Genomic DNA, 26,642 nt, shown 5'->3' with positions numbered 1-26,642 from the left:
TTGAAACTAAAGGTTTTTAAATTTTTAGGAATTAAACAGTCAAATCAAACAAACAAACAAACAAATAAAATAAGTTTTTATTTATGTAAATTATTAATTATTTGTATGTATAAAGACTATTTTCTATTAAACATAAATTTTAAATTATTATTTTTGAAATTTATATCAAGCACTTATTTACATTTATTCGCTATTTTCATAGATCATTTTGCTAAATTCTTCGTAATCAATCTATTTTTAAAACACAATTTATTTGTAAATTTAAAAAAATAAAATTATTTTTTATAATTCAAAGATAATTTAATTTAAATTATTTTTAAATAAAATTGATTTGCTTATTTAATGAAATAATTTACCACTCCATCATTCTTGAAGTCACAGCATTTTACCATATCAACCCAATAATCAATTTTTTTCTTTGCGTAATATGCATTATCTTTTAAAATAATAAATTAACTTAATAAATCCTTTAAAAAAAAACAGTATTTTACCCAAAAAGAGCTCGTTAAGATGGTTTGGAGATATTTTACCAATGTTATTTTTATCAAAAATTTTAAAGGCTTGGCGGATTATATTATCCTTCAAATAAATGCTGGAATCCATAACGAGAGCTACAAAATCTATTTTAATTATTTCATTATTGATTAATTTAAATATGTGAAATTTTATATTTTTTAAATATTTTTTGCATTTTTAAATTTTTAAAAATTAAAATGGGATGTTTTAAGAAAAAAAATTTTTGGTTTCTAAAAATTTGAAAATTGATCAGTTTTTTTTCTAAATTAAAATATTACCTGTAAATGCTATTTTATTTGGTAAATATGAAACAAAAGATTTAAATGTTTGCTTAATAATTTCTTAATTTTCTGGGTTTTGAGAGTCTTATGTTCCATTTATGAGCTCCTATAAAGTCAAGCAGCCATCAAAGTCTTTATCAATCAAAATAAATTGTTTAGCTATGGGTTATATCTAAAACATGCTCATTTATGAAGCAATATAGCTTAGGGCTAGCTTTTTGAGCTTGGGATAAGTATTCCATAATTTAATCTTCTAAAATGGAATTTTGGCATCATTTTTAATTGGAGGACTATACTTTTATATCCATTTGGAGGCCATAACCATTTCTGAACTGAATCTTAGCTCTGGCTTACTAAGCATTTTTTTGATTAAGTTTTTGCATTCATCGCTCACAATATCCCATTCATCGCCTATTTTTTTTTTTGATAATTAACTTATGTAAAGAAAAGTTTAATTAGATACCTTCATATTCATATTCTCCTTTTTTTACAGCTTGTAGAATTTCCTTATCAGTTTCTCCATAAAATGGGGGATAGCCGCAAAGAATAATATACAAAGTAACACCAGCTGACCAGATATCACATTTTTCATCATATTTACCATCAAGTACTTCTGGAGCAATATAATATGGCTTTTATGAATTTTAAATTTGTTTAAGATAAAATATTTTATATTTAAATTAATTTATTTTAATAAAAAATTATAATTTTACTGTTCCTGCTCTAGTTTTCATAACGCCGCTTTGTACTTGAGTTAATTCTAAAGGCTTCTTTTTGAGAGGAGAATCTAAAACTTGCCCATATGTTTTAGAAAGACCAAAATCAATTACCTTTGATTAAAATATAAAAAGAAATTAAATTATCATCAATCAATCAATTAAATAAATAAAAATAAACTAATTAATTAAATAGTAAGATAATTTATTCATAAACAAAATCTCATAAAAATGATTAGTTTTTTTTTCTCTGAATTTTTTGATGGAAAAAAATAATTTAATTTCATAAAGAATAACTTTATTGAAAAAAACTCTTTTAAAAATTTTAAATATTTTTAAATAAAATAATAGTTTCAAGATAAATATTTAAAAACTTGCTTCACTTCATAAATTTTTACTAAATTACCTTAATTATTGAGTTGTCATCTTTAGTGCAAAACAAGAAATTTTCAGGTTTTAAGTCTCTATGACATATTTTTCGAGAGTGACAATAATTGATTGCACTCATAATTTATCTAAATAGTGCAACAGCATCTTACTCTGTATAGTAGCCTCTTTCTGCTATTCTGTCAAAAAGTTCTCCTCCTTCACAGTATCTATTTATATATTGATAAATGAAATAAAACTATAGAATAAAGAAATATTTGCATTTAATGGAAATAATTTTGCTAACTAATCGTTTAATAGAAAAATTACTCTATAACCAAGTAAATATTTTTCTGATCTTCATATGTCTCATATAATCTGATAATGTTAGGATGATCCTATTCAGTAAAAATGTTTTTATTTTTAACGCGCTCTCAATTAAAAAGTAGAAGTAAATGAGATTACCAGTGTTGACATAATTTCAATTTCATTTTTTAAGCGCTCTTAATGTTTTACTCTGCTTTTATTAATAACTTTCACAGCCCTAATTTATCCAGTTGATTTCATGGTAGCTTTATATACAACACCATATGATCCTTCACCTAAATTCTATTTATATAAAAAAAATATATTTTAAGGGAGTAATTAATAAACTGACCAAATTATGATTTTTATATGCTAATAAAAAAATGTTAAATAATGCTAAATTACATCTTTCTTTTAGTCAAAATCATAGTCATCTTCAATATTTCCCATTTTAGATTTAATAAGCCATTGCTTTTCAATCATACAGGGGCTCATAAGAGGATTCATTTCTATAAAATGTGTTTTCAAAGAAAGTAGATATAATTAATTTAAATGTTTTTTTATTTTAGTTTATTATTTTTTTCTATAAAAAATTTATATGAAGGTTATTATTATGCATTTTATACTTATTTTTTAATGAAAAAAAATGTGCCATTAATTAGTTTGTTAAAAATGTAAAAGTGATTTGCATTTTATGGTAAAAATCCAGTTAATTTTATTTTATATTACAAAAGTTAAATTCTTTAGAGTAACTCAAAACAAAAAAAAAATGCAAAATAACATATTCATTGACAAACCCAGTAAAAACTATTTCTCAGTGAATAAAAAAAATAAATTCTTGTTTGTTTAACATTAATCTTGTTTATAATATCTCTAAAAAAATATCAATCAAGATTTTATCTAAAATTTTGTTCTTTCTTATTAATTTTTGCCAGTAAAGTAAAAAAATGAGGTATATTTATTTCTTAGAAATTATGAAATGAAATGTGATTAAGGGTATAATTTAATCAAATTCTCTATAAAATTAATATAATATGTACATTTTTGTAAATAGCTTGTTTATTTCTAACTAAAATTATTTGGAATTCTAAGTTTTTGCTAAAACAGATAAAAACAAGTTTTGATATTTAAATTAAATTTATTATTAACTTTAAAATATTTTAATTTAAAATAAATATAAATTAAAACATATATTGTATATAGTAATTGGAATTTATTTGTTTCCTGAAATATATCTATTATTATTATTCTTCTTCTTCTATAGTTTTGATAAAATTATTAGACCTACCAAAACATGTGTGATACACTTAAAATAAATATTTTTTCTTTTTAATTATTCTAAATTAAATATAAATTGAAAAGTATTTTAAGAATTATTTTATAAGTCATATTCAAATAATATCCATTAAGAAATATAAAAAGAGTTAAAAAAATTTTTTTTTCTGTAATTTTTTTTTTTTAAAGAATTAAAAAACACTTTTTTTCTGTAATTTTTTATTTATTTTTAAAAGAATAATTTTATTTATTTTTTAAAGTACATCTAAATATTTAAAATGTAGAATAGTTTTTAAAATTAAAGAAATTTCTAAACCATAAAATAATAGTATTATTTTAGAATTAAATAAATATAATTTGAGGGTGTTTTTTGATGATTTTTTAATCAACTTATTGATGTAATATAGATTCATTCTATCATTCAATAAATTAAATATAATAAACTAATAAATAATCCTGTCTGAAATCTTCAAATTTGATTTATCACTATCAAAGAAATGAAAATATAGGATAAATATAGAGATGAATTTTTAAGAGAAAAGAGCCTTAATTAAATTCCTAAGTATAGGTTTAAGCATGGATAGTAGGTTTATTAGACAGCTTGTATTGAGTGCTTAGAAAGATTGCATAAATTAAACACTGAAAGATTAAATTATATGCTGTAGAAATAGAATGTATGTGCATTTATTTTAGTACTTGGGTTGAGCAAATATTTTAAGTACAAAGATTTCTTTGAATTTCTTAGCTATGTGTATGATGATGGCAAATAAAATAATATAGAAGATGAAAAGAACTTAGAGCTGATAATAAAATTTTTTGTTTAAGGTTATGGGAATTTAATAATTTAGCGGTAGACTCATTTAAATGTTGAATAGCTCCAAGAAAGCGACGAGAATATCCTTCTAGATTATTATGAGTAAGTTAAAAATGAAGAAAATCCAATCGGAAGAATGTAAGAATTAGTAAGCAAGCACATAAAAGAAAATATTATTTTGGGATTCAGTGACGACGAAATATTAGACCTTTCATTTTTAGGTCTTTTTCGCTTATCATAAGAGGGTGCAATTTCTTACAACAATAAAAAAAAGAGAAAGGCAAGATTGTTTCAGTTAAGTTTGCCTTTTGTGCTATTTTATATCCATGAACAGAGGATATTTGACTTGAATGAAACCTATTCCAATTTAATCAAGTACAAAAAACAATTGTTAATGCTAAAGTAAAGAGAGAATAAAAATTTTAGTAAATATTTATTTTTTTAGTAAATCCTATCACAGACTTTCAGAATATATTTAATTTTTTTTGAAATTAATACAAAGCCTAAAGTTTTTTAAATGATGGATTCAATGATGAAGAATCAGATTCTAATCTTGATGAAATGTTCATTCATAATGAAAAAATGGTTTTACAAATAAAATAAAAAATGGATAAAAGTCCTCTCTTCAGGGATTTAGAAGCAAAGACTAGCAAAAATCTGAAAAATTAATCAAATTCAAATAAGGGGAAAAAAAAAATTTCACAAAGCACAGTCACATCTTCCAATCAATAGGGTAATGGAAATTATTTGATATGCTCAAATACTGGTAAAGCTCCAGCATTTATTAATGCACTTCATCAAGATATAAAAATAAGAGAACCTAACTTAGCAGCTGGTATTTTACCAGTCTCATAAAAAGATCCAGCTGAAAATAAAGCTATTTAGAGTCTTGTTCACGTTAATGATACTGAAAATAAAGTTAAACTTAGTGATTTAGTTACAAATATTATGAGAGAACCTTATAACTACGAAGAGGATAATAATTTAGTTTAAGAAAATGATAATCCAAAAGGACTACTTTTAGAAATAGTTATGAAGTAATTTAAAACACATTCGTGCTTGCAATATAAGAGCACTCTAATTAATTCTAAAGAATTCGAATGTGTCCTTTTATTTTAAGATAATTCAATTTACACAAGAGGCAGAGCTAATAACAAAAAAGGATGTGAGAAAATAGCATCAGCCAAAATGATACCTCTTATTGAGGATTATATTAAATTCAAAGAGTTGTAAAATAGTAAGCCCAAAAAAGTGATATTATTTTCAACCAACACAAACTAGACTATCAAAAAGACTGACAAAATTAATAACGAATTAAAAAACTAGCATCCATAATTATAAAAAATAATAGAAAATAATCTATACCATCCAAATCTTTCTTTAAGTAAGTCATCTTCTTCCTCTTCTTCATCAAACAACAACTAGGATTCAAGAAGATACAACTAAAGAGAAATTAAATAAAGAAATTACTACCCTCAAAATAATAGCAACAGCTACACCAACAACAACAATAACTATTACCAATAAGAGAGCCTGCCTGTAAATAATTTTAGAAATGTTGCTATGCAACAATATTTAACAAATCCTTATCAGTTCAACGTGAATATTAACGTATCTTTTTAATAATAAATGTAAAATAAATTAAATGGTAATTAACCTAATTATGATATTTTTTAACAACCTAAACAAGAATAACAAAATTAAAATATATAAAAAAATTATTAATTTAACTAAAATTAAATTTGAAAGAGCCTGTTTTTAATTTAATATGAAGTAAAAATTTAATTTAATATTTTGTAATTGCTTCATTTTAAATATTTTAAATAAATAATCTCATTTATTTCAAAAAAATCTATATAAAGGTTTGATTTTTTAAATATTTATTCCAATAAAGAGTATTTTATTATTTATAAATATTAACAAAGATCTTTTTCATTATCAAAAATACTAATAATTTGCGTCATTATTTTATTGAATTATTAAGCTTAATAAGTGTATAAAAAATAACAAAAAATATCAAATTTTAAAAAATTTAAAATCTTTAGAAATTAAAGAAAAAAGGAAAGAAAAAAGATATGAGTCTTAATTTATCATAAGAATTTATGGCCTTTGCTGGAAGTGTAAATATTGACTATTTTCCAAAGAGTCATGGGTAGAAAATCTTATAATTTCTCATTGTTGAAGCTTTAGATTTTAAAGGTTTGCTTGATGAATTCAGTTCAACGGAAGAAGATAAATTCAAAATATTTTAAGAAGATGAATTCATATTAAGTTTAATAAAATAGTTCCAAATTAGCAGGCAATCTCCAGAATAATTCCTGAAGTTTATCTCTTATCAGTACATGTCTTAATAGTTCAACATTTACAAAGATGTAACCTTAAATATATTAAATTATTTGACAGATACTGATTGCATAGAGACATACATACATTCAAAGAAAAATTTCAAAAGCTAAAAAAGACAACAAATTTAGCAACAAGAGCAGTATTAATAGCAATAAAAAATCCAGCAATCTTAAAAATAAAGCATAAATGCTATAGATGGTTTCTTTAATAATAACTTTAGAAATAATTCATAATAAAGTCCTCCTGCTTCGCTTAATAACAGTTAAAATCAGTATAACACACTTACATAAAAATTAAGTGGATATTATCAAAAAGAAATTCCTCAATAAATAAATTAAATTCCATAGAGATAAAACCTGCCAGAATATTAAAATAATTCTTATCAAAACTTGGATTAAAGCAGATAGGTATTATACTCTTAATTTAATAACTTAAAGCAACCACATTAGGAAATTTAATAAAAAATAATTAATTAAAGGAAAGAAGTATCAAATAAAGCTAACTTTGCTTCTTTTTAAGAATTTATAAAATAATCAGAGTCAATTAAAGATGGCATATCTTATCTTGTTTAGTTACAATAAAAATATATCTTTTTTGAATTTACTTATGACATTAGTGTATTTAATGGCAATTAATTTAGATGTTTTTATGAAAGCAAGCCTTTGTAGATCTAAAAAGTATACTCAGATGTACACTCCAAAAAAAAAGATGCTTAACATGATGCTGCAAAAAAATTTATACCCCACTTATTATATTATATAAAATATAAGAAACCTTATTTTGAGGATGATGATTAAGAAATGCTGTACCTCAAATCAATTAAAGAAAGCACTTAAATTAATAATTTAAATTAAAATGAAGAACAAGTTTCGATACATAATTAAATAAACTAAGACTTATTGCTTTAAACTTCATATAATGATGAGATACAAGGAGTAACTCTAATTGTTTAGCAACATGAAAAAACCTTTTTATAAGATGTCCTAAAATGCTATGATAGTCAGGAATTAAATTTTTTTAAGTGTACTGTCACATTTTAAAAGTAAAATAAAGTAATATTTTAAGAATATGGTTTTGGAAGCTCTAAGAAAAATGCTAAATAAGTAGCATTTATGAAAATTAGTCCTAAAATTCATAGCTACTACAAACCAGATTTTCAAATTATTCCACCAAAATATTCTATTCAACCAAAAAATATACCTTACAATACTTAATTAAATCTTAATAGATTTAATTATCAAGTCGAAGATAATCAGGATATTGATTATTGATAATCTTACTCAGTAAATTTAATTATTGGTTAGTTAATTAATTAATTTATATTTTTATTTTTATTTTAAATGTTTTATTCATTATTTTATTAAAATGCTCTTACATATATAAAAAATATAATTTCTGAAAAAAGAAAAAAATAAATACTTAACTTGAATAAGGAGAGATAAATATTTTGTTTCATTTAGATTAACATTTTGGTTAATAAAAAGCATGTGCAATATTTTAGAATGTTGTATTTTAAACTAAATTAAACACTATTTTTGAAATAACATTAAAAATTTTTAGGTTATTAATCATAATAAATAAGTAAAAATAACAAAAACAAAATAAATTTGTAAAAATAACAAAATAAAAATAAATTTTACTTTTCTAAAATGAAAATTAATTCATAAATTGTGTAAAATTTACAAAATAAATTGTAAATACAAATCAAACTTTGTTTGATAATTTATTTTTAATAAAATATTAAGTGCTTTTTGCTTTTAGAGGAAAGTATTTGCTTACTTAATTTTAAAAGCAAGCTGCAAATTATTGATAAAACAGAAAATAATTTAGAGACTTATTTAAAAAAGAATTATACCAATAAAAAATTGAAGTAAAAGAAAAATATTTGTAATTTCATTGTTAAGTTTTTTCTAAAAAACATTTAAATCCTAAAATATATCAAACTAGAGTTAGTTTTATACATTTTATTATCTTCATTTTCTTTTTTTTACTTTTTGTTTGTAAAAAGATTCTATTAAAATAAGCTAAGAGATGTTTTTAAATGACGTTTTTTTATTTTTGGAAATTTTATATTAATTGCATTACTTTATTTTAAAATTCATTTCGAACCTAAAAATTTACAAAAATTTAATTGAATTTACATATTTTTAGCTAAGCATGATACAATTTATTTGAATAAAAAACTTCAATATAATATACTAATGAAAATTAGCTTGAAAAGAAAAACGAAAGTTAATTATAACATGTATAAAAATTGTTTCAAGTAAATAAAAGCAAATGATTGTAGAATGAAATAATAAATAATTAATTAATTAATTGACTGACTGATTGATTGATTGATTAATTTATCTATAATAAAATTTACCTAATTTAATGATTAAATTTATTAATAAAGAAAAGTAATATAATATAAAAGAAATCATCTTTTTGATCTTTTTTGAGGATGGCTTATAAATGATATTTTTTTTTGTAAATCAAAATTTTAATACAAAAATAAAGGCAACATGAGGTGAAAAAGAAATGATAATAAATAAGCATTGCCAAACCTTTTAAGGCTTAAACAATTTTTATATAAATTTTGTCAAGCATATAAATTTTATTAATTTTTTATCTTTATTTAATGATTGCTAGTAATTGCTTAATAAATAAATAAATAAATTAATCAGACAAACAAATAAACTAGCAAGCAAGCAATAATATTTGCTAATAGACCTATTGATTTATTTGACAAATAAATGAATGAGTTTTCATTCATTAATTGATTTAACTTTTGAATAATAATTACTTTGGAAGTTAATAAAGAAGAAGATAATCAAACAAATTAGATAAAGATAAACAAAATTTTAGATTAAAAAAATACCTTTAGCTTTTAGTGGTAAATTATATAAACTGCTTTATACAAGATTGCACTATTTAACTTCATCATATTTATTTCAGCAATCTGCATTTTACAAAAACTAATACAGTTATCTGGTGGACTATTTAAGATTTATAGAAATAGATTTTAGCATAAAAATAGCAACAGTCTGGCAATTAAACAAGTTTCCATATTGAATTACAATTTAAAATAATATCTGAATTTCTTAGGAATAGAAGGATAGTAGTTTCTTTGATTAAGTACAATACTCCATCAAATATCTTTGTAAATCTGTAGCAAGAGAGAGAAAAATTAAGGAAATCGTATAGAGGTTTTTGATTTAACCCAACTATCCATTGATTTACAGCAAGCAGTATAAAAATACAAGCGTACATTACTTTGTTGCTATTAATAAAATTCGTTTCTTTGTAGTAAGTAAAAATCTATAGAAAAAGTTATTAACAATAAATATAATTACAGAGCATTCATAAAAATATAAACACAAACTATAGGCATAATGTAAAGTAAGCAAATAATTAGTAATGCAGAAGGAGATAAGTTGCAAAATAGCGCTATGGCTCAAGGATACTAGTCTTAGCAATAGCTTAAGGTGATATCACAATAGAAAGTTCAAAAAAGCCCATCCAGCTACATGAGCGAGGAGAACGCTCCACCTCATATGGTGTTCGAGCAAAAAAAAGTTAAATTTTATTCTTAAATTGTAGCTATAAAAGAAACTAGACTTATTGAAAACCTAGCATCTCTAAAGACTCAAAAAGAAAAATAAAAGTGCATTGATTAATTCGCTGAATTGTTTGATGATTTAATTAAGAATATCATAGAAATGAGCGATATAATCAAACAAATCAGGTTTACCGATCTTGGAAATTAAAAAGCAAATGCTCCTACAGTAGTTCATTCACAAGCTTCAGGCTAGATAAATAATAATGCAAATGCTAACGGGGCAAGTAGTATGAATCCTAATGTTCCAAACTAACCTGCTGCAGGAGCTAACAATACAGGAGTTGCAGATCCTAAGAGCAATGTCGAAATCAGCGAATTACCTGATTAAATAATCAAAGACTGCAAATCAATTCACAATATTTTTGCAGATCTTGTATAAGACTCAAGTCTCAAGCACCTAGAACTATGTTGTGAGACTTTTTAACTTGATGGAAATGCTGTTAATCTCAAATATAAAATCTCTTAATGGTATACAGATATTAAAGACTACATTGAAAAGAACAGGCCTCTTAACTAATAAAATAGAAATGGAAATAAGAAAAATGTAGGTGGTTCTGGTAAAGGAATAGGAAGCATTTTATGTCCTTGCTTTGGATCTAAATCAAAGCCTGCAAATGCATCTACCACAAATAATTCTAACAATAACTTGAACAGAAACAATACAACCCAGGCTATTTAAAATTAAAAAACTAATTTTTAAAATGAAAATTGATTTTGAAAATTCAGTAATAAATTTATTTTTTCACATCTTATCAAAATTTCGTAGAACCTTTGATAAAAAAGAGTATTACTAATCAATTTATCGATTGAGCTCGTAACTCGCAAAATCAACCATTAAATAAATTACTCACATATCCATCCATCCATTAATAAATAAATACAGACAGACATATATCGATCTATCTTTCTATCTTTCTTTTATAATTAATTCTTTTCATAAAGCCATAATAGAATCATAATTTATAACAATAATATTAAATAGTTTAGATTTTAATTAAATAATTTTATTTTGAATATTTTTGTGATTCTCAGCCAAAAATAAATAGCTTGTTTGCTTACTTGCTTGCTTAATGCTCACTGAGCCTTAAAATACGATTATTATTAATTATTATAAAACTCTAGAAAAGTTTATCCTAATAAAATATATTAATTATCATAGTTTATCATTTCTTAATTACTATTAATTACCTCATACTCCTTATGTATATTTCTTAAGTTATTAAAGTTTTCTTTGTCAAATAATTTCCATTATACTACCATTCTTGTTAAATTATCTTGAAATAGCTATAACTTTTATCTATTTTCTTTTTTAATGGCAAAGGAGTTAGTTATTAGTTAATTAAATCATCCTTTGAAAACCAAGTATATTTTACATTACATTTTATTATTTTGAATTGAGCTAAATAGCTTAAACCCTAAAGTCATGTGAAGAATATCTAAATATGTTAAATATAAACATAATTATTATATTAGAGAATAAACTTATTCGATATTATTATATTTATTTATATATCAAAAAATTATCCTTTTATAAAAAACATTGTACAATAATAAATCTAAAAAAATTATTCACTTTATCATGCATAGAATAAATTAAAAATATAACTTAACAATTTAATAAATTAAAAATATAACTTCATAATTTTTTAAATTTAGAGTTCATTTAATAAATTTTTCTAAACAAATCAAAATGTCTGTATAATAAAACATAAAAATAAAATTAATGAATTGTTAAATAAATTCAACTAATAATAACTTAATATTTAATCACATATTATTACCCTCTAAAAGAATTTTTACAGTAAGATTATTAAATTTTTTTGAATAAATTGTTAAAAGTAAAAAATTATTAAAATTTATTTACTTAGTTGATTGCTATTAAAATTCATTTTAAAAAGTATAGATCATTTATTATCTCTTACCATATTTCCTTGATTACACCCAATAAGCAGAGGAAAGCTAATTTTAACAATTTTTAATAATTTTAATGAACAAAACCTTTAAAAATGAAAATACACCCTGATTGTGTTTCAAATTAATAAAACTTATTTGTATAAATTTCTTTGAAAAAATAAAATTTTGTAGGTTAAAATTTTTATGCAATTTAAATCCATAAAATCTAATATTAACAATTTTAGATAGAAATTAAATCAAGATAATTCAAATAAATAAAATATTTTTTCAAATAAAAATGATAAATGCTTAAAAATTCAATATACAACTTAAAAAATCAATTTGTTGATATTGTTAATATTAAATGAAATAGATATAATTATTTATTTATTTATAAATGACTGATCAGACCAACTTAATGCATATTATAGTTGTTTGTTATAGACAAAGTATTTTATAAAGATAAATATACTGACATTCGCTGAGTAAATTGCATTTAAAAAAATATAATAAATAAAATGAAAGTACATCTATGCTCGCACTCATGATTATTTAGAGATAAAAGTTGTTAAAATAAGCATATATATACCTATTTTACAAGATTCTACTTTTATTAATTAATTACGATGAAAATAAACTTGAAAAAATAAATCTAAACAAAATATTAAAATTTATAGCATAAATTAATTGTAAAAATAAAAAAAATATTGGCAATAAATAACAAATCGCATAATAACATTAAATAAATAAGTAAATAAAACAAACAAAAAATTAAAATATTTTTTCATTATTTTTTGCTCTCAGAGAATGGATATTGAATCAATTAAAGGTAGGGGAGACTATAAACCTCCTAGTAGTTTTCAGAATGATATAGAATAGTAAAAGGCGTCAAATAATCTAAAATAAAATGATTATTAGAGTTTCTCTAATTATTCATAGTTCACACAAATAGAAAGTAGTAAAAAGCAGAGTGATTAAAAGTAAAATAATAAAATAGGAAGAAAAACTAGCTGGCTGACTAGCCAAAGCTCAGAATCAGTATCAAGTAGTAGCAGTAGCGGCTATCAATAAACAAATGTAAATAATAGCGATAATTAAAGTATAAATTTTGATGGGATTCAATTCAGTCTGATGAATACATTAAATTTGTTTATGAAAGATAATTTTACAGTATATATAATTAGAGGTATATAGGCTAGAAATCCGAATGCTGGAGCAGTATAAATCATTGCTCATAGTACTGTATAAAAAATAAAGCAAATACTTAACAAATTAAGATTTGAATGTTATTTGTCCTTGCTTGTTGGATTTATTTTATTACTTACAGAATTTATTATCTTAATATAGTCATTTATTGATGAAGCTGCATTGATTATAGTCTTATTAGCTATTCACTTTATAGAAACTATTGCAATTGTATGGAATTCATACTCCTCATAAAGGTATTTCTTACCATAAAAATCTAAGATTTGTGTAGGACTATGTATTATTCTTCTATTAACAGCAATTGGTATTATCATAGCAAAATCTGATGAATCTAAATCTCTTCCTAACAGAATTTCGATATTACTTCTTATATAAATGATAGCATCAGGTCTTCTATTTCATATAAATCATTAGATTTAACTAATTTATAAGGTATTTATATGAATATATTCCATCATTTAATTAGTTATTTAGTTAATCATCAAATTAATTAATTATTCAATAAACTCAGTGGTCACTCAAATACCTAATCCATCAACCTACCTTATTTCTTGTTTAAAAATTATTATTTTAAATTGTTAATATTTTTAAAAATTTATTTAGTAAAAATAATTATTTTAGATTAAAATTATTTATTGATTAATAAAGCTTAAGCACTTTTTTTGTTGTTAGTTTTGTTCTGTATTTATAAATGAAAATTAATTGTATTTAATTATTTATTCTAATTAATTATTACTTTTAAAATAATTACTTAATTATAATTATCATCGAAAGATAAAATCTTGGATGTATCTTTTAAATAAATAATTTTAAATAACGAAGAAAACACAAAGATTAGATACAATATCAATATTCTAATAGGATAAACCCTTTACAGCCTATAATAATTATTGATATTTTCTTTCTTAAATTAAATATAGTTAAATAATTATAATAAATTTCTTGATAGTTAATAGGTAAGACAAATAAATAAGTAAACGATAAATTGTATTTGAAAACAAAAAAAAATAATCATTTCATTAATTTACTTAAAGTCAGCGCAGATATAACATGAATAAAAATCCCTATTCCTCAGCATATTAAAATGGTAATATCAAATAACAAAATAGGAATTATTTTTAATAAAACTAAGAATAGAGTCACTCAATAAGTTAATCAGAAAGCAATTATAAAAAATAAACCTAATCATATATCAATAATAATTATGGCTTAAATTTAAACTTCTAAAAAGAACCCTAGCCTTAACAAAACTCTTATTATCCACAACAATAGAAAGGTTTCTAATAGATGAATAGTGGAAATTAAAATTAGTATTAAAATAGTAATGGAAACCCTATTAGGTCTGGCAATTAGTAGATCTAAAATAATAACAATTTATATAGATCATAAGTAAACTCTTCCCCTCAAAATTATGTAGACCAAATGTAAAATAATCATTATTCAGGTGCTAATGATCAAAATTTATATAATAACAATAAGAATTATCTAATGAGTATCAGTTAAAACTAATAAACAAGTATATCTAAATCAGCATCCATCAATAAATCTCAAGAAAGTGAAGATGCTTAAATTAAAAGAGCTGAAGGCTGCCTTTTTGGAGCTTTTATAGGAGATAGCATGGGATCTTATTTAGAATTCAATAAATAGCAGATTACAAACGAGTTGGTAAGATAGGCTTATTAACTTCCTGGAGGAGGTATCTTTAATCTCACAAAAGGCTAGCTAACTGATGACGGAGAGCTTGCAATAATGCTGGCTGAAGGATTGCTCGAAGCTAAAACCAATGAACCAAATGATTTCATGATAAATATATTAAAAAAATATCACTTTTGGGTGAATTCAAATCCTTTTGACTTCGGAAGCACTATGCAAAATTCATGGATGCCAATGAATTTTACAACATATAAAGAATTGTTGTAAAAATATCAAAATAATGAACTAAATTTATTACAGTCTATTCAAAATAATGCAGCCAAGACATCGGTCAATAGTTAATCTAATGGATTTTTAATGAAGTAATAACCTTTAGGCATATTGTTATGGAATTCGCCAATAGACGTTATATTTTAGTTTGCTGAGCTTGACACTAAATTCACACATTCAGACCAAGTAAAAATTTTAAAAAGCTTGTTAGAACAATTTTATTAATTTTCATTCTATTCTATAAAATAATAAGTTTTGCTTAGAAGTTAGCAAGATCTATACATACATTCTAGCCTAACTCATAAAAAGAGGAAAACAAGTAATAAATAAATAAATACATTTATACAATAAAACTTTTTCATAAAATATTTTTATGAATTAAAGATAATTTTATTGATTTTCTTCTTTATTATTTATTTAGGAATCTTTTAAAATTTATTGCGAAGCAAGAAAGTTGGCTTGGGAAAATTATTTTTCCAATTAAATGAAAGAGACTTTTAATTATATTGAAATGTAATTTTAAGGTATTACAGAACAATCATTAAGGACAGGTGAAAAATTTGGAATTAATTAAATAGGTTTCCCAAACTTCTATGCAATATATAAAGCTGAGAAACAAATTGGATGGGTTAGGATAGCGTTTTCTTATTCTCTATATATATTAATAGCTAATTTAACAGTAGAACAGTTATATTAAGGTATTTTATCCATCGGAGGAGACACAGATACCAATTTATGTATTGCTGGAGCTGTTTATGGAGCTTAAAATGGCATAGAAACTTTTCCAAGTTTCATGAAAAATGCAATTGAAAATTGCGATCCAGAAAAGAATTAAAAATAACGTCGTGCAAAAGACTTCGCTCCTCGTCGATATCGTGATCTAGCTTAAAAGCTATATTAAAAAGGAAAAACTATGAATTAGAATTCTCCAAAAAAGAATAGTTTATAATTAAATTAATTATAGGTTAGTTAAGGATCAAACTATTAAATTTTAAAGGACTATTATATAGATTATATTAAAAATTGTAATATTGAGAGTTTAGTAAACTGTAAAGTTAAAAAAATTGAAAATTGCTACATTAAATCAATTTAGTTTTGCTAAATTGAAGAAATCACTTAGTCAAGATTAGAAAGAATCTCCAAATCTTAAATAACCAACATATCATGTTCTATAGTTTAAGATAATCAAGCATAATTTGAAAATAATGGTATAAAAATTGGCAATAGTGAAGAATGTAAGTTTGGAATTTCATCAATATGACATATGATAAAATAAATTAATTATTTAAACCTTAGATATGTTAAATTTATTTGTTTGCTTTTTCAAATTCTACTAACCTATCATGAATATTTATTGAAAAAAACCATTAATTTTAAAATAGTTTATTTATGAATTATTTTATCTACATTTATAACATCAAGTCCTTAAGATTAGAAAGAAAATCAACATATTAAATAAACAACATATGATCTTCAATAAATTTTGACAATTAAGTATAGTTTAATGAGGATAGCAATAAAATTAGTAATTAATTAAGATTGTAATATTAGAATTTTATTTATATGATATAGGATAAAGTTTATTTTTTATCCTTAAAATAAATAAATAAATTTATTTTATTTAGTTTAAGTTATCATTTAATTTATTTGAAAGAATGTTTGTTGATAAATATATTTAAATTTCATTATTTTTAAAATGTTTTTTTTATGAACAATTAGTCATTCTGTGTACATTTAAAAGGATACTCTTTATTTAAACAAATTTTTATATTTAATTTTTTTTATTATATTTTTTGGTTTTATTAGATTTGATTTCTTATATTAATATTTTTGATATTTTTAGATACTAAATAAGTTTTTGATAAGACGTATAGAATATTTTTGATTGACACTCAAAATATCAATTTATTTTAAAATTTAAATATGGAAAACATAGACTAGCCACAAATTAAAAAATTTGATCAAATAATTGACACCTTTGAAGAAGAATTCAAAGGATAAATTGAGAAACTTAATGAGTCGCTAGAATTGCTACTAAAACTGATTAACAATATTGGATAGAGTCCTTTTGAAATGAAATTCAGAAAAATTAAATCGTCTAACCCCACAATAAAAGAAAAAATATTTAGATTTTCACTAGCTGGAGATTTACTGATTCATATTGGGTTTGTAAAAAAAGTAGAAAATTAAGAGGAGTTTTATATTCTTGAAGATAAAAATTTAATAGTCTTACTTCCTTTTATTCAACATCTTCGTAATAGAATGGAACTGTTTTAAGCTAAATAAATAAGTTAAGAAGAGTATGAAAGGGTGTATCACATTTAAAAAAATAAGGTAAATATCGTTAAGAAACAAGATGAAGATAAAAAGAAAGGTGAGGAGTTGAAAACGATTTTTAAGAATGATAGAGATGATTTTAGATTTATTGAAAAAATAGACGCAAAAGCATAATAGCAAGAAAAACAACGTCTAATATCTCCAATTTAATAAATATCTGGAGATCAGTAATTTATAGATAGAGTTATTTAGAATAACAAACCTGTTATTGTTCATTTTTATGCTGACTGGTGTCCTCCCTGTAATCTAGTTAATTAATTTATAGAGAATAAATTATAGCAATCAAACGGATGGGTGTTTGCCAAAGTTAATTGCGATGATCACAATAATGCTGGAGTTAAATATAATAATAGTTTAGAAGGAATCCCAACCATCAACTTTTTTTACAAAGGATAAATAATTTAAAAATGCAGTTTCCAGAATTTTGATGAATCAAAATTGATAGATACAATTCAGAAAGCTGAGCAAGCATCTCAACAAATAGTTTGAAATTATTTTATTTATCTGTAATATTTACATAAAATATTCAGTATTTTTAAGTATTTTTATTATAGCTGAAAAAATTAATTCATTAATTGCGTTGTGTATTTTACAAATGTTCTGTTGAATTTATTTAGTTAGTAAAATGAATTGATATTTCCCATAATTAAATTAATAAACTAATGTTTTAAAATGGAAAGATATTCAGTAAAAATTAACATCGATGTAAGTTTTGATCAAATTTAATCATTTGATTTTAGAAAACATTTAACTCTTAAAACGATATCTTTTTGTACTAAATACCTTATTCTATCTATTAGCATCATAAAATAAACTTAGTAAAAGCTAATCATGATGGAGTTTTAAATTTCATTGTAAAATCCTATTAATTTAGAGCTGATGATAGTCAAGGGAAGTAGGTAATAAAATATAAAATAAAGTGTTTTTTTCGATATTTTAATCCTATTAGAAAATAAATTAAATAAATATTTGATTGAAAAAAATTTATATAATTTAATCATCGAGATATCTCTTGATAATATTAGTTATCTAAAAGATTTAATATTCAAAATCATTGAATTTGCTTTTTAGAAATAATCCAAAACCTTAATAATATTAAATGCTTGCTTATTTTATTATTAATATTCTCATCCACTCAATTTTTACCTTCTAAAGTTAAGGGTCTATCTTTAATATATAAAATTGATTAAAATAAACTTGAAGAAATATATTTTTACTCTAAAATTGCTTTAGATTCTTTATTAAATTTAGTTTTAATGGATGTTTTTTTAATAAATTAATATGATCTTATCCTAAAAATTTGCATGATTCCGAATAAAAAAATAAAATAATAAATGGTTTTAAATTAATAGGCCTTTTACGAAGTATGTAGCTTAAAATGTATATTATTCTACATTTATTTTAGTTCAATTATTTTGATTTTATCTTTATTAATAATATTTAAATTTTGTTATCTTCCCTAAAATTAAAATGTAAATTTTTACTAATACCATAAAAGTTATTAAATAAATTTATTAACTATAATATGAGTAATATAATTTCTAAAATGTACTACCATCATAATTATTTTTATTTAGAAATTTTTAAATTTAGACCTAAATTTTATTTTTAAAATATATATTATTGTTATTATTGATTGATAGTGGTAATTCTTAGTTTATATATTTTGAAGTATTTATAAAGGAAGTACTGCTTTGGCAAGTCAGTTCTAATTAGATATATAAGTGGATGTAGTTGATTTGAAAAATTTATCACAAACTTAATATTAACCTGAAATACAAATTTTTTCTCTCTCAGTTCAGTAGAAAACAAAATTGATATGATTTTTATTATATATAGCAATGTAATAATAAATATTTTGTGCTTTTAAAATATGTATATTTCAAAGAATTACATTGAATTGAATAAAGAGAGTACGAATAAATATATTGCCAGAGTTAAAAATCTTTTTTATTATAGTAATTACTTTAATAAACAAAATCAAAAAAAAAAAAAACAAACAAAAAATAATCAAACAGATTAATTTAAAAATAAATAGGATATAGCTTAAGATTTATAGAGTTATTTTAAAGCATAAAACAGATGAAATTATTTGAATAATGCTTAAAAAATAGCTGCGAGCAGCTTAGATTTAGATATGAATAAACTTAAAAGTTATTTTAAAGAACTTATATTGATTATACTTAATGCACACTATAAAAATTGAATGCTTTAGGATCATTTACAAATGAAAATGACAATCAAAATAGTAACATTATTGGTGGAGGAGATATCCCAAATAGTAGTAAGAAAGACCCTAGCTAATAATACCTTAACGATATGTCTAAATAAATTATATAAATATATGAAAGTTGTTACTTAGAATAAGGTAAAAATTTAGTAGAGCTTGACAGTTATAAAGACTGCTAAATAAATTGTCTTTAATAAGCTATTGATTTAACATAAAAACAATAGTCTTCCTCTAATCTTAGTACTAATTTGATTCTCGCTATAATATTCAGTCTTATAGGTTTTGTAATAATTATTTTTATCACTAACAGATGCTATAAGCTAATCAAGAGGAGTAGAGATCATACATTATTGTAAGAATTTGAAGATTAAAACTAAAAGTATGCTGTTGATGGAGAAGATCCTGATGTGCTAGTATAGAAATAGCACAACAACCATGCCAAATTGTTTGTAACTTCAAATAGCAAATACTCATATAAGAAGCGCTTGAATGGGGCTTTATAGCGCTTAGATGTAAATAAAGTAAAATAAATAATAAGTCATTTGAAATAGTAAAATCCAGATGTGAGTTTTGATGATAAAGCTGATCACCAATTTTCTCCTCAACAATCTGAAGTATTTTAAGTTAAAAATTCTATTCATAGTTGTATAAACTAAAATAGTATAGAAAGTTCAAATTTTATACGTTAATTTACTAAAAATAATGCTAAATCAATTCGAACTGAAAATAATCATATAAGCTCAGAAAATCAATCTACAAATATAAATAACAGTAATAGCTGCATGCAATAACATTAAACAAATATAAGATCCATTCCTAGTAATTCTACATATGACAAATCCCTTAGTAATTTATATAAATATGAAATCTCAAGTTTCCCAAGCTAGCCTTGCACAAGCCCTTAATTTCAATCACTTGAAAAGCAATATAACTTAACTAGGATAGATGAAGATACTTAATAATAATAAGAAAATCAATAGTAAAATGAATCAGGTGCTAATGATAGAACCCATTAATTTTAATGTTATAAACCTTAAGGATCTTGCTTAACCTCTCCTTGTGAACCTTTGGATAAATAGGACAGATCTATACCACCCCTCAGCTTATCATAAAGAAATATAGAAGATAATACAAACTAAAAATCACCAGATTAAAAAAAAAATAATTATAAAGCTAGTTGTTATTCTTAAATTCAAATATCTCCTATAATTTTAGATAACCTTTAAACCTAAGAATTTGCTGAACCAAGTCCGTAATATCTTAAGGGAAAGAGTAATAAATCTATTAAATAGTTTAAACTTGAAAAAGATACTCCCCCTGCTTCTCTTTAAGATATTTGCTAAAAGTAAACTTAATCAAATGAAAGCTCATCTGAGGAAGCAGACTGTACTATCCAGCTCAAATAAAAAAATTCATATTAAAATCCGCATAATAATTAGGTTAAATTCAATAATTGCATGAGATCTAAATCATTGTATGAAGAATAAGAAGCAAAATTCAATCAAAATTATTAAAACGAGACTGTAGTTTGAATTAAATCAACAGAATAAAAAAATTTTAGTAAAAGTAAATAAATAAATAGTTTGAAATCATAATCTAAATTAAAATAGAAGAAAGAAGAATTTAAATCAAATGTCAACTAATACTCGTAATTTAAAGCTTAATAACAAAAAAACAAATAAATAAATAAACAAGTAAAGTAAATTATCCACTCGAAAGTAAAAAGAAGAGAAAAACTAAAATTTCTAAAAACTAAATTATCACAAATTAAATAATTAATTAAATTATTTTTCTAAATCTAACCATTTCATAATTTGTAAATTTTGTATTTAATATATAAATAATAATTAATTATCTTATTATATTATTAAACCTCCACTTATAATCCTTACACATTATTTAATATTACTATAAATATAAGAATTACCACACTTTTTTAATTAAATTTCACTGTGAATTTGTAAATTTTTAAATAGTTTTTTTGACCAAATTCTGGAAGATTAAGAATCGATGAAATTTATTTGTTTCTCATTTTTAATTAATAGATGAATTAAGATCGTGAAATTTTTTAAATAAAAAATAGTTTGGATTATTTTTTACATTAAATTAAAAAAATTATCCTGATTTTTTTTATTTGTAAAACAAATATCAAATAAAAATACTAAAGAAATAAATATGTATGGAGGAAAAAATGTATTTAAAGTTTAGAAAGAAATACTTATTATAAATTTTTGGTATTTCGTTTATATCTTATGCTGGTTTTTATTAAAAATATAGAAATTTAAATATAAATATTCACTTTTTGTTACAGAATATTTTAATCTTTGTACTAGATTGATTATTAATATTACTTGCTTAGAATTTTAGTTGTGTATTATTAAATATATTGTGTGGGTTTGGTTATTAAATCAATTGATAGATTCACTTCCTTCCATATTTTTATTAAGGTGAATATTATCTTATTGGTTATCATCTTCATTCAAAGAATTATGATAATTTTCATCTTCGTTTTCATCATCTACTTCCTTTTCTTTTTATTTATATTACTTTTATTAATAATTTTTATTTGAATGCACATTTAATTATCTGTTCGAAGCAGTTGAAGTTGTTTCGTTATTACTTCTTGTCATTTTATCACTAATTGTTTGAGATTCGCTTGTTTTTATTTCAGATTCAGCACTCATTTTACCTTTTTCCTCATGCACATTTTCATCTACATGTTAAATTTATTGATTAATAGCATATTAATCAATTTAAGATGGCTCTTCTTCATTTTATTGAACATGATCTGATTCTTCATCTTAATCGCTATCATCTTCATACTATTCATATTAGTTATTGTTACTCATTTTTGTTTTTTTCTTAGGTGTGTTATTTTTTTACTAGTTTTGCTTTAAAGAGTTTTGTATTGACTGAAGAGTCATAAATGGTATCTTTGGATTTTAAATTTATTGATTTTCTGTTTAAATTGTGTAATCATTTTAACCTTAATCATCCAAATGTTCACCAAAGTTGTTACTATTTTTCATGTTTGCAGTTAACTACTATTCAGGATCAGCCTTATCATCATCTAATTCAATTTATACATTCTAGAAATTTTATGGTGAGAACACATTGTGGCTAGGTGGTTACACATTTTCCTCTAATTAAATGTTCAAATTAAGATCATTAATAACGTTTATATTCTTTTTATAAGATCTCATTAGATTTTCTTCATAATGGTTGTTTCTCTTCTTCATTCTATAGAAAGCTTCTTAGTCTCTACGAGTAGACATCTTTTTATCACTATCTGTTTCCAATATTGGATCAACATTACCACCATACTTTCTTTGGAGTGGAGAAATTAGCTTGTTTCTTCCACCTTTCTATTAATTTTGTAATTATTAATTCAATTATTAATGTTATTTAATCTGTTAGAGTCTTATTTATCTCTGATACTCTAAATGTTGTTAGTACTGATGCTGCAAGAACCTGTCTTATTCATATTTACTTAGTTACTAAAATTATGGGTTTTATATGATTTGTTAGATATACTGCTACTATTATTATTAACTTATCAATAGCATTTATTGAATTTACTAGTCAAGTAGCTTTTGTTATTATTGTAAGTTTTATTAATCTTGGTCGACAAGCTCTTCCTTGTTCGCTTTTTATTGTCCATTTTACTAATAAAAGTGCTCATGGTTTGATTAATTATGATGGTTATTACTATTATTATCATCTTCGAAAACAGCTGATGTATTCTTACCATTCTTATTATAAGTTAATATAGATGCAGAGCTTTAATTATTAGGATTATCTTTTTTACTTGAAACATCTTTCTCAGTAGATTTTTTGGATACAATTTTGTTAATTGAGCTTTAATCATCTTAGTGTTTTTAAGAAGGTAACTTTGACTATCTATTTTTTTTGAGAGGTGTTTTGCATAAATCTTTTTTTTGAATCTGCTATTTTCTTTTATAAAGAATATAGACCAATAAAAGAATAATTGAACAAACTACAAAGGAGGAAACCATCCCAAAGAAGAAACCATGGCCACTACTTGTGCTTTGTTAGAGTTATTTAATAAGGACATTTTACTTTATTACACAAGTAGAATTGTCAGTCTACTTATAGAAATACACTTCGATATTTTAATTATGAGAAGTGTACCCAAAATAAGATTTAATTGCATTGATATCAGTGTTCTGTTTTGTAATCACTCCGTTTTATTTGCTCAACTCTTGTATGCAATTGTTTGTCAAATAATATACTATATATTCTAAGTGATCTGCATTTATTTATTTATTGTCTATATAATTTACTAAGCTCCCATTTTTAAGGATTTAATCATGTTTGCATGCTATATTAACATCGTAGTCTTAAAATTAGTATAAAGATAGTCTAGTTGCACTGGCTGCAATCAAATATTAAGTTCCTTCTATAACTTTAAAATTAGAGGCGTTAGGGATAAAGTTATTAATCCATTTTCCTTTTTAAATGTCTTATAAAAGACTCTTTGTAACTCCTAATTAGACTCCACTCATCCCATTTTCTAAGCCAAAAAGTATGTAATTGTTTATTATTTGAACTCCTTTAACTATATTTGGAAGATCATTTTCTTGTTTAATTTTGTAATAGCACTACCCTTGGCTCTCATAAAAGTTTCCTTGATTCGCTCCGTTTGAACTACCTCCTCCTAAAATTTCTCTATTCAGTAAAAATTCAACATATCCTTTATAATTTTAACTTCTTGTTACATTTTTTAAGTCATTTACTTTAGGATATGTTAAAGCTATAAGTGTATTGTCCTAAGCTTGTAGCGAGCCTATACTCAGATTTTCTGGTATTTCATTTTCGCTAATTAAACAGCCAAAATTTATAGTCTTACCTTGTAGAGTGTAAATGTAAATAGAATCCTTGTTAACAAAGTAGATTCTATTATTATAAATAAGAACTTTTCTGACATATTAATCTTACCATTTGATACTTGCAATCTTTTTAAGGTAGATATCTCTTCCTTGTGATGATCCAGCTACATTTTATTGTATTTCAAATACTTTTAATCCTCCAGTGCCTGAAGCTACAAACAGGAGATCCTCCAAAATGTCTATATCAATAATAGTATCGAACTTATATATTCTCTATGCCTTATCTTAATAAATTATATATATTGATTAATTGACTACGCATATAATTTAATCTTTCCAATTAAGCAATTTCAATAACTTAATTTATTAAAATTTTTCTTCTTCTTTATCTTCAGATAATTTTCTTTTCGTTTATTCGATAATATATTCTTCTTTCTTGCTTTATTCCATGAAACTCCTACTTTAAATAGTATTAAAGGTCTATTAACTAAACTAATTATCTAATTATAAGTTCCTTCTTAATCGCTAATTAGGTTGCGAGGCGCCATCTTCTTAATTGCTGTTACTATCGTTTGCGTTATGGTTATAGCTAATAAATACTGTTTATGGATTGCTTGGATCTGTTGAATTTAGAATAAAGTCTTCAAACTCTATTTTTTTGTGACCTAAATATTTGAGAGTTTCTTTTTTAGTATTTACTCTATAAGTATACAGTTAAAGTAAATTATCTAAATAAAAGTAGTAGTACTCATTATCGCTTCTAGAAACCTGCATCATATTGCTAATTATATTTTAGTATATTTCAAAATTATCAATTATTTCAAACTCGCCTCCTTCAAAATTTAGGCTGCATGATGGAACATCCTCATTTTAGTCGTTATTATTTTCTGTGTTATCAGAATTGGTAGAATTGTTGTTAGTTGCTTGATTTTAATTCTAGCTATTGGTTTTTGAATCATCACTGCTTTAAATATTCTATTTATTTAGGCTAATCAAGTAAAAATTTGATACTGAAGTTAGTTAAAATTAATAAAATTTTTGGTGTCCTTTTTAAGTATGATCCAAATAAAACTCAGTTTTTGGAATTTCATAGACCTCTATTGGTTCTTTTGATAATACATTTTACAGTTAAATTACCATCATTAGAGTTATAACTTTCAAGAGCCCTAAAAAATTATAATAAATATCGCTTCTTCTACCTAAAATTTACCTCATTATCTTAATTTAAAATTAATACTAATTTTTTTCTCGATTAATAATTTTTTTACAAAACTAGTTAAATATAATTAGTTGAAAGATTAACTACTTTATTTTTAATTAATTGACATGATGAAATAAATAATCGTTTAAACAAATTTTATTTATTAATTTGTTTCGATAAGCATATTCCATGCATTGATTTTACTTGAAAACTTAAAAATTCTTATCAATAAATGTTAATTTAGGACATAAAAAAACCAAATTTTCTTTTTTATTATTAACAAATGTTTTTTTTTAAATTCTAACTAAAATAAATACTGAAGCAATTAATTCATCGGCTAATAAAAAAGCTATTAAATTTTAGTGGTCTGTAAATAAATTTTACACTCATACAATAATTAATTAGAACTAAACAAACTGTAATTTTTATTTCTAAATTTAAAGATGTTATTAAATTTAAAATAATTTTCAAAATTTCCAACTTCATCATATTTAAGTAACAGTTTTTTTACCAAGCTTAAATTTTTTAAATTTATTATTCATTTTTTTAATAATTTTACAAGAATTATTTTTTAATATTTTTCTCAAATAAAAAATTTGCTTTGATTAATTTTATTTTATTTTTTTATTTTTAAATATCTTTAATTTTTATTTAAAAAAGTTAATTATTTATTATACTTATTGGGGTTGGGGTTGGGGTTGGGGTTGGGGTTGGGGTTGGGGTTGGGGTTGGGGTTGGGGTTGGGGTTGGGGTTGGGGTTGGGGTTGGGGTTGGGGTTGGG

The 26,642-nt window shown here is 23.0% G+C and overlaps 8 protein-coding genes across 8 annotated transcripts; 6 read left to right on the top strand and 2 right to left on the bottom strand. All coding sequences in view use genetic code 6, as the record gives it.

Annotated features, from left to right (window-relative positions):
• Window positions 1-165: 165 nt before the first annotated feature.
• Window positions 166-2,692, bottom strand: TTHERM_01014460 (kinase domain protein; the record flags this gene model as incomplete). Its single annotated transcript, XM_001030792.1, has 10 exons — window positions 166-231; window positions 357-436; window positions 492-620; window positions 795-1,208; window positions 1,261-1,429; window positions 1,511-1,627; window positions 1,920-2,109; window positions 2,210-2,277; window positions 2,345-2,488; window positions 2,591-2,692. 10 exons carry the CDS (start codon window positions 2,690-2,692, stop codon window positions 166-168), a joined length of 1,479 nt encoding a protein of 492 aa, XP_001030792.1.
• A 1,265-nt stretch (window positions 2,693-3,957) lies between these two features.
• On the top strand, window positions 3,958-6,020 carry TTHERM_01014450 (hypothetical protein; the record flags this gene model as incomplete). Its single annotated transcript, XM_001030791.2, has 2 exons — window positions 3,958-4,699; window positions 4,777-6,020. The coding sequence occupies 2 exons, from the start codon at window positions 3,958-3,960 to the stop codon at window positions 6,018-6,020; spliced, it is 1,986 nt and encodes a 661-aa protein (XP_001030791.2).
• Window positions 6,021-9,994: 3,974 nt separating this feature from the next.
• On the top strand, window positions 9,995-10,933 carry TTHERM_01014440 (hypothetical protein; the record flags this gene model as incomplete). The annotated part of the gene is made up of 1 exon (XM_001030790.3): window positions 9,995-10,933. One exon carries the CDS (start codon window positions 9,995-9,997, stop codon window positions 10,931-10,933), a length of 939 nt encoding a protein of 312 aa, XP_001030790.1.
• A 1,988-nt stretch (window positions 10,934-12,921) lies between these two features.
• Window positions 12,922-13,764, top strand: TTHERM_01014430 (transmembrane protein, putative; the record flags this gene model as incomplete). The annotated part of the gene is made up of 2 exons (XM_001030789.2): window positions 12,922-13,356; window positions 13,462-13,764. The coding sequence occupies 2 exons, from the start codon at window positions 12,922-12,924 to the stop codon at window positions 13,762-13,764; spliced, it is 738 nt and encodes a 245-aa protein (XP_001030789.2).
• Window positions 13,765-14,370: 606 nt separating this feature from the next.
• On the top strand, window positions 14,371-16,504 carry TTHERM_01014420 (ADP-ribosylglycohydrolase; the record flags this gene model as incomplete). The annotated part of the gene is made up of 3 exons (XM_001030788.2): window positions 14,371-15,429; window positions 15,497-15,562; window positions 15,665-16,504. The coding sequence occupies 3 exons, from the start codon at window positions 14,371-14,373 to the stop codon at window positions 16,502-16,504; spliced, it is 1,965 nt and encodes a 654-aa protein (XP_001030788.2).
• Window positions 16,505-17,166: 662 nt separating this feature from the next.
• Window positions 17,167-18,069, top strand: TTHERM_01014410 (thioredoxin; the record flags this gene model as incomplete). The annotated part of the gene is made up of 1 exon (XM_001030787.1): window positions 17,167-18,069. One exon carries the CDS (start codon window positions 17,167-17,169, stop codon window positions 18,067-18,069), a length of 903 nt encoding a protein of 300 aa, XP_001030787.1.
• A 1,485-nt stretch (window positions 18,070-19,554) lies between these two features.
• Window positions 19,555-21,342, top strand: TTHERM_01014400 (transmembrane protein, putative; the record flags this gene model as incomplete). The annotated part of the gene is made up of 1 exon (XM_001030786.2): window positions 19,555-21,342. The coding sequence occupies exon 1, from the start codon at window positions 19,663-19,665 to the stop codon at window positions 21,340-21,342; it is 1,680 nt and encodes a 559-aa protein (XP_001030786.1). The 5' UTR covers window positions 19,555-19,662.
• An 876-nt stretch (window positions 21,343-22,218) lies between these two features.
• On the bottom strand, window positions 22,219-25,920 carry TTHERM_01014390 (transmembrane protein, putative; the record flags this gene model as incomplete). Its single annotated transcript, XM_001030785.2, has 1 exon — window positions 22,219-25,920. A coding segment is annotated over one exon (3,702 nt), but the record flags the coding sequence as incomplete, so codon positions are not given.
• Window positions 25,921-26,642: the final 722 nt, after the last annotated feature.

The sequence above is a fragment of the Tetrahymena thermophila genome (genome assembly GCF_000189635.1).
Source record: "Tetrahymena thermophila SB210 genomic scaffold scf_8254457, whole genome shotgun sequence".
NCBI lineage: Eukaryota > Ciliophora > Oligohymenophorea > Hymenostomatida > Tetrahymenidae > Tetrahymena > Tetrahymena thermophila.
This window is presented reverse-complemented; position numbering and strand designations above follow the sequence as displayed.